This window comes from Photinus pyralis, unplaced genomic scaffold, assembly GCF_008802855.1.
Source record: "Photinus pyralis isolate 1611_PpyrPB1 unplaced genomic scaffold, Ppyr1.3 Ppyr1.4_LG2, whole genome shotgun sequence".
In the NCBI taxonomy this organism is placed as follows: domain Eukaryota; kingdom Metazoa; phylum Arthropoda; class Insecta; order Coleoptera; family Lampyridae; genus Photinus; species Photinus pyralis.
In genome coordinates, this window is record NW_022170403.1 from 51,893,666 (window position 1) to 51,904,886 (window position 11,221).

Here is an 11,221-nt window from a genome sequence, read left to right on the forward strand (position 1 = left end):
ACCAGTCTTTCATAGTCTCTCAAAATTGACACCACACATTTTTGGAAATTTGTTAGTAATTTAATGTTAGGTTCGTTGCACAGTAGAGTACTACTCAACACATGGTAACATATGTTTTGCGTGGCTGTAAAGTTGTGACAGACGTCACTTATACTAGCTTATTCAGTATTACCTATCAACACGAGTGAAATTTCCACCCTTGAAAAGAAACGAACGCAATACATTATAAGTATAACCTTTTTCTGATGCCAAACCACTCCTAAACGAGCAGAGAATATACAGTATCACTATCGGAACGTAGTACATGGTTTAAACAATCGTTCGAAAAATAAATTATGTTTAACACTTAACTTACCGAAACCATTGATTTTAATTTCTTCCGAAACTAAATAATATAAGCATGTCTTACTAGAAAAAACACTTCCGTTCCCTTTAGCTTACACTAACGGAATAACGGATCACTCAACCCTCCTTTTTAATTAAGATTTTGAAAATGAAACTGACACTGAAATTCACGTTTATTAGTTTGATAAACATTTACAAACGTTGCACAAATGTTATTAATGATCTTCACAACAAAACTTACATCGCTTTACATTAGATATCTTAATCACAGTCCAATAAATAGTCAGTACAGTTGTACATCAAATTTACTTTGAGTCTATCAATTGGGCTTAGTTCATTTATAAATCCCATAGTACAATTTGGTGGCTAGAAAAAATTACAAAATTAGATGTATCAGAGAGCAGTCGCTTCCATACCTCCTTGGGAAGAAGAGTCTTTTTGCCATTTACAGAAAAGGAGCATTCGTCGTAATGCATAATACTGCAAACATCATAAGGGGCTCCAAAACTCGTTACGTAATCGGGTGAGAACTTTTCAAAATTGACCAGTTCATCTGCAAATAACAATAGCAACTGTATCACTGAATGAGTTTCATATCACCAGGGATTACGTTTTCTTCCAACACGATAACGTAGTCATCTCTGTTTGGGTTGTTTTGCTCATGCGTGAACCCAGCTGCATGCAAGGTTTCGTGCAATATAGTGCCCTTCTCCGTGCAACCTTCCCCCAAGTTTAACTCTTGAGGGCCGTCCACGCGTCCAACCGGAGATAAACAACCTGGCTCATCATTCTACAATACCAAATATAAAAAGTAAGATAAGCCATTACCAAAAGACTGTCTCTGGGTGATCGCAACTCACGTATTCATTTAATCACGTGCCATAGTTTAATTGAAAAGATTGTGACGCAGGGAAAATCTTTTGTGGCAAGGATAAGATGTTTACCTTTATAAATACATAGTCCCCACCGCAACAATCTTTGCACTCTATTGCTCTGAGACACGTTCCCACGAATCCTGTGGCCAGAGATGTTCTAATAGTTTTCTGCTCTTCCTCAGCTTGAAACACAAAAGATGCAATTGAGTGACCAAGACCAAGCGAGTAATATTTCAATTATAAGTATAATGAAAATTCCAGATTATTGATTTTACACGACGTCGTATTTTAAATATGAGTTTGCAATCACACTAAACGTTTGAAAATGTGCTTCCAACACATGTTGCTTTTTAAAATATGGAAAAACAATTAACATTTCCTATAGTCAACTTGCCGGCCCGTGTGGCGCAGTTCAGTTGAAGCTGGACTACGGTACTAAGGGTCTATGGTTCGAATCCGGGTTCGGATGGATATTTGTAAATATATAGTAGTACAGTCAAATTAGATCAAATTTCCACGAATAGCGGAAGTAATTGAAAGAAAGGTGAAAATTGGTATAGAGGTACATTAGGGCTTGTATTCGAACATACTAAAAGTCGGGGTCGAAACTCCTAGAGCTCGAGCCACCATCTTGGAAAAGAGGTACTCCAAATCACTTTTTCGCTGATATCTCGGTAATCGTGCATTCTAGCAAGTAAAGTTTCATATAAAAAAAGAAAGATAATAAAATTTTGTATAAAAAAGATGGTATGCACTTTTTTTGTATTTTCGATATTTACGTCGATATTCCACATTGAATATAGAGCATAATCTTTTTTCAGATGTAGGTGCATTACTTTCAGCGCCCGCGTGCTTTAAACATGAATATGTTTAAAAAATTGATTTAGTTGACATTTTAGGGCCCGTTGACCAGTGAAGAGAAGGGCAGTTTTATCTAAAATTAAACACTTACGACATATCGTACTCACTCAACAGATGTGTGTTTTGTATTTCTCGTTAATACAATCACTGTTAATGTATGGAATTGTTGGCTGGGGGTATTTTATGCTAGTGAATCCTTATACAGCCTTATACAGGGTGGTGCCTAGCACGACGCAGCACAGGGATGTCAATGGTAATTTCTTTATAGTCAATTACTAGCTCCCCTAATTATTTTAGAGCAAAAGTCTAAAGAAGTTTTTGTAGAGAAAAAAATACTGCATCTGTTCATACGATTACTTATAATTATTTTCCGTTTTTCAAAACCGTAGAAATCGACAAAATAAAAAATTACATTTTTATAAATCAGTGATGCTTGATGTTTGGGAATCTTTTAACAAACTACAAGCGCATCGCATGTAAGTTATTGTTGTTTGACGTCCAACGATTTTTATATTTAATTCTGTAATCTTGTACCTACCTACTGCTTGGAATCGGCCAATTGGGTTACTTAACACTAAATACACACGTTACTTGGCGGGCATTATTTCCAGCATAAAACAACTTTAACTTTAACATTTCTCGTCAGTTAAATACATGATAAACAATTTTATGATTAACTAATTTATAAACAAGTATAAATTTAATAAACGCCAAGGCAAATAATGAAACGTGATCGCTGTATCTTTAGGTAATTCCAAGGCATATCTGTTTTATTGAAAAATGAACCTTTTTATTTTGTTAATTTCTACGGTTTTGAAAAACGGAAAATTATAAGTAATGCAGTATTTTTTTCTCTAAAAAAACTTCTTTAGATTTTTGCTCTAAAATAATTAGGGGAGCTAGTAATTGACTATAAAGAAATTACCATTGACATCTCTGTGCTGCGTTGCGCTGGGCACCACCCTGTATAAGGAATCAAATGTAATGAATTAACGCCAACTTTACTGTAACAAAATCCTCCAGTTCATAAAAACATCCAAAATGACTGCCCAACATGCTCATTATACACGCCAGGAAGACCATAATATACTTTTTCCAAGGTCTGAAAAAACAATCGGTAAACGATGTGCTCAGTGCATTGCTCCAAGGCTTTATTCCATTCTACCGCGCGAAATGAAAATAGTATATTGAAAGACAAGTGTTACAATGCGACCTATTGTAATACGACTATCTTGTGGCAAGAGTGGCGACGCGAAGCGTAGCCACGAGTGTCCGCAAGATAGAAGTATTACAAGAAAGCATTGTAAAACGCGTTTTTCATACTATTTTTTCTATTTCGGTGCTTTAATTTAATTAAAAAAATCATTATCAGAAACTGTAGGGAACATTAGAACTAACATGTTTTATGTTAGGAACACTTTTTATGCCGTTAAGTTTTAGGTTGGCAGCGTAGTAAGACTGACATTTTGAAATTCAAACATGGAAGTACACAACGAAGTACCTACTTGTGCTAACTAGTAACTGCCAACTTAAGAGATGAGTTACCAAAAAAAACGACTATAATCACTGTCTTTGTACAACTGTTTTCGGCCGAAAACAGTTGTACAAAATCATCATTGTGACACCGAAATAGAAAAAGATATCTTACCTATCCCGCTTTCACGAAAAAAGTTCAGGTGTGTATACTGGAACAGCGCTATGTACTATTTCGCGAATTGTTAATGGAATTGTTTAGTTTAGTTTATTATTTTTAGTATTTTTTTTATGAAATGAAGTCAAGTTTGATTTATATTTTTTTTGTAAATGCCCCATATCCATTACAAGTAGTTCAGACGACTTCGGATTTTGGCAATATTTATTTTTCTTAGTTTCCTTATGTAGGTATCTTTTGTATTCGGCTATATAGCATAAAAATAAATATATTATGTATTATTTCCTTCTCTTAGGTGGTCAACAGGCCTTAACAATGTCAGTCAATTTTTTAAACATATGTTTAAAGCACGCGAGCGCTGAAAGTAATGCACCTGCATCTGAAAAAAGATTATGCTCTATATTCAATGTGGATCGACGTAAATAACGAAAATACAAAAAAAGTGCGTACCATCTTTTTTATACAAAGTTTTATTATCTTTCTTTTTTCATATATATATTTACATTACATTACATTACATTACATGACATTACATTACATTACATTACATTACATTACATTACATTTATATTTATATATATATTTCATATCCTTGCTAGAATGCACGGTTACCGAGATATCAGCGAAAAAGTGATTTGGAGCACCTTTTTTCCAAGATGGCGGCTCGAGCCATTGGAGTTTTGGTCCCGACTTTTAGTATGTTCGAATACAAGCCCTAATGTACCTCTATCCCAATTTTCAGCTTTCTTTCAATTATTTCCGCTATTTTTCCTAATTTGACTGGCCTATAGTGGATTGGGTTGGTAGAGCAACTTTGGCTGAAACCACGCCCACTCAAAAATAAAGGCAAAAATAACTACATTTAAAAAAAATGTTATAAATTATAGTTAATGAGATCTCATTGACTACACAACGTAATATACAGGGCGCTTCAAATTCGTGGTTCGCCATTGGGATATCCGCAAACGATGAGAGATGCATTGTAGGTTAAATGGAGCCAAAGTTACCCCTTTTTGCGACTAAAAAAACGCATGACATAACACCGAAAAACTGTAAATGTCAATTTTGTTTTCATTTTCCCTAGCTTTAAACGGTCCGAAATGGACGGTTCCCGTTAGCACTTTCCATGGTACGCTAGATGTAGAAGCTGCAGGCTACTACTTTCTTATTTCTTATGGGCGCCATATTGAATGTTTACGTAATGAGATAGAGGACAAAAAAAGAAAAACATTGACGTGTTTCACTCTATACTTTAACATACGTTTAGAAGAAACTTTTCAAAATCAAATGTTTTACAATAATTATTCAACAAAACATCTACGGTAACTTTTCTTTTATCTCATTCAGTAAAAATCCAATATGGCGTCCATAAGAACGAAGAAAGTAGTAGCCTGTAGCTTCTACATTTAACGTGTTTAGATTCTCCAAAGAAAAAGTACACAAAAGTGCTAACTGTATCTAGTATCTCTTACCGTTACGGAGTTCCCAATCGTGAACCACTAATTTGAACCACCTTGCACTTACTACTGATACGAATATACTGAAACTCGTCCGTCCAAAGTTCATTTTGGTAGGTTGGATAATTTCACTAATACTTACCTACCTTTAATTTCAAGATTTAGCTCAAGTGTTAGAATTTAGATACTTGTGACAATTTCAAAATGAAAGTTTTTTCTCACTTTTTTTATACGTTCCGTTCGTTACACGTTCTCTTATACCTGCTAAATCGTTCATATGAGAAACTAAGTCTCCAAAAAAGTAACATTTCCTAAAAGGGTGTATACTGTCTATCTGGATATTCCTACCTGCCCGAACATTTTTTTGGAGTTTTATTTTTTCACCTGAGTTGTAACAGGTGGTCGCCTTAGGCTTTAAAGATTTTTTATTAAATTTACATATTTGCCGATATAGGAAATTTTATACGTGTACGGGTTCATAATCAAAAAGAACAAAACTAATATTCGAGAAAATAAAGCGCGTAAAGATAAGAAACGAGTATTCAAGCAGATAAGAAGTCGAAACGTTACAGTGTTGCTGGTCCTGAAAACCATCGTGACGCATAAAAAACAAAGCGAATGCTTGGTTTGCGTTCGAGTCGTTTCGTCTTTGGTATTCGACGAGAGACTCTTAGTCAAACTTTCTAAGCGAACCTGTGCAGGTCGATCGGTGCATTTTTCGATCGCGTAGACCAGACTTTCGAGGCAAACCTACGTAATGTAAGCGCGGAATTTCACGGAAATGTGTTTCTGTCACTCTAATTGTAGTATTTTCGCAGAAGAAAAGGAGAAAATGACCGAAAATTAAGAACGGAGCCTAGGAGTTTAATTGCGCTGAAAGTTCGCGAGCCGCGGCTCAGTTCAGTTCAAGCTTGGCGCGAAACATCCTTACACATTCATGCCTGGACTGAACTGTGGACTGAACTCACTGAAAACTGACAAATAACTGAGTGTTTAGGGGAAGAATGCGATACATCTGGTCAAGTACTGGTACTTTATACAAGGTTACATCTGGTCGTTTGCGATAAGAAGTTTTGTTGTTAGGAAAGTTAGAAATTAACGCACATGTTCTGGTTCTGATGACGAAGGATTGCGCGTTTCAGGTCGGAGAAGTGGGGCCGTTTGGACCGATTCGTAGTGATTGACGATTTATTAGAAAATTCTTAAGGTACGAGTTTATCCTAGGGTGGTGATGGTATTTCCCTGAATACTGTAGACAACAAGAAAACGAGTCTGCTAGTTTCGCGACGATTGAAGAGCGTGTACATTTGTTTACGCTAAATTCTCGAGGTGTCAGCTCTATTTGTTTTGTTGAAAACGCAGTTCGGTATTTTTTGTAATAAATTTATGCAGAAGCCGGTTAACCAAAGTGGTGTAGGAAGTTTAACGCGTGTTGTCCGATTACGGAAAAATGTTTGTCAAGTGGAAATATCCAGCAGTTGTAATACAACGAGGTTTTTCATTAAGGTTCTGTTCCTATCATGGTATGTTCCTATTAAAAGTTTCTACCGGCTGAACCGCTACGGAAAATTTGCCATCTTATTTATCAAGCCAGTTTTTTCTGCCATCTAATTCTGTGTTATAAAGCAAAGTGAAGTTCATACGCTGTCAGCGTTTGTGTGTGAGCTAAGTGCGCTTAGTATCGCAAACCTTGTACGACCAGGTTACTTGGATTATTAAGAAAAAATACTGTAAGCAATTTTAAGATTTCTTATTCTAATTGGCGACCGCCTGGTGTGGAGTAATATGTCCAAACAAGATTTTAAGCTGTTCTTTCATCCAAATCCAAGACGCAGCCCTATCGCTGGAAGATGATCAATGCGAGGAAAGGTATCAAAAATCAATAACACGGAACATAGACAACATCTATACCGTGAGCCTGTCGCTGAAAGGAGAAGCTAAGAAATTGGGAAAGGCAACCGGTCGCCTTCTACAAACGGAATCCAGGTACAAGGTTTTCCTAAGAGAGTAGGAAGAGCTAAGACATATGGTACCTCGATGTGCAGGAGCGGTACCTGCAAAGATTTGTGCGGAAATGGACCAATAAAAACCTGCAGGTTAACGGTACATTCTAAGGTGGCCCCGATGAAATTGGAGAAAACCCTACCACAGTTGAAGCTCTGTCGATGAGTACTGGTGGCCAAACTGTTAACAGGAACCAAAGAAACCCTCAACCTCAAAACATTCAGTCCCTTCCTGGATGCACTAAGAGTAGGATTACCAAATGCAGCCTGCATGTCGTAAGTAACTTGCTAGTCTCTCTGCGCCTTTACCCAACACACACGAAATCTTTTGTTTTAAACCTAAGTGCACAAAACTACTGCAGCCGCAGCAACATGACAATATCTTATTGGCGCCATTAATATCAGATCATCAGTACGTACTCGAAATCAACTAAGTGTGGCAGTATTTGTGGAAATTGTAAGTGCTGCTAGTGTAAACAGTTTTGTGAGAAATGGTGATAGTAATGGTTCACCCAACTTGCTCGACAGTTTATCACGACACTTATTTATTACTCACAGTGTCACATGTGAAAGTTTCTCGCAAGTAGCTTCCTAGTCATATCTGCGTCTTTAGAAATTACCGTTACGTTGATTGAAATGTTTGTAGTGGTAATGGTTTTTTCCTATCGAGTTCAATACTCAAACACATTTGGAGAGAAAAGTATGACACCGATAGGGGTGACACCCGGTGTATGTCTATTGTCTATGTTTGGAAATGTGTGCTAAAGCAGAAGTGTGCCAGAATATGTATTGCATTAAATCAATTGAAGTGTAGTAAATAAATACGTTTACAATCAAACATAAACTTACTGAAGGTTCCAGTTATTATATAACAAATTGTGGCATTTTTCCATCGATATTCGGTGTCAACTAGTCCATTCCGTTTCCTTGGCCTTCGTATGTCCTTGGCTAACCTATAAAATGGCGTTGCGCATACTTCTTCAACTGTACAAGATAGCAGCGTTTATCAATAATTTTATTGTACACTTTAAGTAATTACCTGGAGCTTCTGTTGTTCCCGCAGAACAGAAATCTATCTGCATATGAACCAAAATGCACAAAATAAACCCAGCTACGCCTTTCATTTTTAATACAACTGATTGGTCCTTGCAAATATTGCTCCAAGCCTTTATACTCAAAATGTTCTGTTTGACCAACATGTTGCAAAAGGGAGATCATAATTCTTTCTTTAGATGTTTTTATAAGTATGTAAACCATGATAACCAGGCCTGATACAGACATCATATGCTTACACTTACACTTTCCAAGCATTCAACATATTTTTTTCATTATTTAACTCTGTGTTCATATTTACCTCAGTTTTATGAGCTTCAATTCTTTGAAACTGAATTACCTATTTTGCGCGCATTTTTTTTTAAATATTGATTTACACACCAAGGAGCAATTACCTATTGAAATTGAGAGTATAGTACATGACTGATATCATTTCAGATTTAAATTTAGACTAGAAGCAAAAATGGACACGTACAGCCGCCGTTCTGTGCAGGAAGGAAACTGATGACAACAGAGCAGAGCAGACATATCTTAAGCCACGTATGAACAAGTATACTTTATTATTTAAATAACATACAGCTACGTGTTATAAATATTCCAGAAGCGTGTAAGTCAGAAACGACATTGTGTAGTAATATTTACCTGCGGTATACATCAATCCTATATCTAGCCTTTGGATCAATTCTGTTCTAATATAGGTATGATAATGTATAATACATTATAATACACTTGTATATATGTTTAAGTTGATTTTCTTAATTTTCTTTCCAAAGAGATAAACTGTGTTACTTTTCTGATTCGCAATTTTTTTAATTCACAGTGTGATACTGTGTTGCCATGATGGCGAATATAAAATACTGAAATTTTTGAAACAAATAATCATATTATATAGACGATATAATTGATAAAAACTTATGTGCTATTTATTAAGAAGCAGATATAGGGATTTATGTACCTATGTTGTTTTCGCTATGTCTACTTTTAAATGAACAAATCATTTCTGAACGGGCCGAGTTTAATGCATCCAAACTAACTTCTTAAAACAAATCAAGATCTGGCTGTCATATTAGTTAATTGAAATACTGTGATTTTAACTTCCGTATTTTGATTCTCGTTTGTGTGTGATGTATTCAACTTAAGAAAACGTTGATATTGTCAATTGGTATAGCGGCGGTAGCAGTTTAAGAAGCGTAAGGGATTTATTTTCTGTGAAGCCAAAGCAATAATATCCATTAATTAATTTGACAGACAGAGCTTGATTTGTATTAAGAAGTTATTTTGGTTGCATAAAATTAGGCGCCCTTCAGAAGAGATTTTGTCATTTAAAAGTAGACATAGAGAAAAACAATACATGTAAATTTCTATGTCTACTTATTAATAAATAGCACTGTTTACAGGGTGATGCCTAGCGCGACGCAGCATAGGGATTACAATGGTAATTTCTGTAGAGTCAATTACTAGCTCCCCTAATTATTTTAGAGCAAAAGTCTAAATACGTTTTTTTTAGAGAAAAAATACTGCATCTGTTCATACTATTACTTATAATTTTCCGTTGTTCAAACGCCGAATTTGAATTGCCACCCCCTTTGGAAAATTTCCTGGCCGACATATAGATAGATAGTCGACATCACGTGACTTGCTTCAGTCACGTACATGCAAATTATTTACACCTGAAGACTTAAATTACTGGTACTTTTGGAGAATACTGCTTAACTATTGATTAACTTCTAACGGCTTTTTCCTTGGATGAAAAAATTACTGGATTGCTAGCACAGTCAAATTACTGAAGCCAACATCTACAGCGCCATCACAGGGCAGTTGTGCGTTTTGTGAAACGAAATTTGACACACATCAATGTTACGAGATTTAATTTGGGCGTTTTATAGCGATTGTATGTAATTTTGCGTTAGTTAGTTGTGTTACTTTTATATAATTAATTAAAAATGAGACGCTGAAGTTGTTTGGTAAAAAAATGTGATGAATGTGATGCAGTTTATAACCTTAAAAACAAGGACATTAAAACAGAAACGTTTTTCGCGTAAGTAAAAGACTAATTCGGTTCCTTCAATTTTTCCGAATCCATCAAATGAAGATGTCGATAGTTTCTCCGACCAAGAACAAGTTGAAGATATGACCCGTTATCCTGGAGATTGGTTAGACGCTGCAATAAACATGTACATTTGTTAAATAAAAGCTTATTCCACGATCTATTGGTATCATTATCCAAAAATTATATCTACTTCAAATTTATTTATTATATAAATTAATTCATCAGGTATAAAGTTAAACAGTTATCTTATAAATATTTTGTGTGGATATACTTGTCCTTTTCAAATTTCATATTTAGCGCCTCAGATTTATTAGTTCTCATTTTAGTCATACCCAGTGATGGCGCTGCAGATGTTGGCTTCAATTTTTATATTAAATATTATACGACGCTAGCAGTCCAGGTTTAAATGGTCGAAGGCTTTTTCGTAGCAACCGGTGACTAGCATCGACAGCCTTATCACTCGAAAAGGGAAGGCACATATCTCGCATCCTCCATAGACTACTTTTCAGAGCCGTAGCCAGGGGGGTGCCGGAGAGTGCCTGGCACCCTCTGGGTGTTAAGTGGCACCCTCTGACCGATCACGATCAGAATCGTAAAATAAAAATGTACAATAGTGCTATTTTTGTACATTGTAAATTAATTATCACAAATATACATTATTGTTGTTCATAATTCAGATTCAGATTTTATGTTACATCTTTTGTTTTTTTTTTAATATTTATATAATATACTCGTATATTGGATAAAATTAGTTTTTTTAAATATATTGTTTGGTTTTTTGACAAACAAGTCTCTCGAGACTTCATTTTTGTAAACAATAAGTGCACCCTCCAACATTTCGTTTGCATCCATACATTTTCGTTCTAGCTACGGCCCTGCTACTTTTATTACATTAACTTTTAATACACCCAGCATATTTCAATTTA

General features: G+C 35.5%; 1 protein-coding gene across 1 annotated transcript; it reads right to left on the reverse strand.

Annotated features, from left to right (window-relative positions):
• Positions 1-574: 574 nt before the first annotated feature.
• On the reverse strand, positions 575-8,444 carry LOC116164687 (zinc metalloproteinase nas-4-like). Its single transcript, XM_031478887.1, has 6 exons — positions 8,232-8,444; positions 8,042-8,176; positions 1,290-1,402; positions 946-1,135; positions 762-898; positions 575-711 (listed from the first exon to the last, which is right to left on the reverse strand). The coding sequence occupies exons 1-6, from the start codon at positions 8,389-8,391 to the stop codon at positions 607-609; spliced, it is 840 nt and encodes a 279-aa protein (XP_031334747.1). The 5' UTR covers positions 8,392-8,444; the 3' UTR covers positions 575-606.
• Between the last annotated feature and the right edge of the window lie 2,777 nt (positions 8,445-11,221).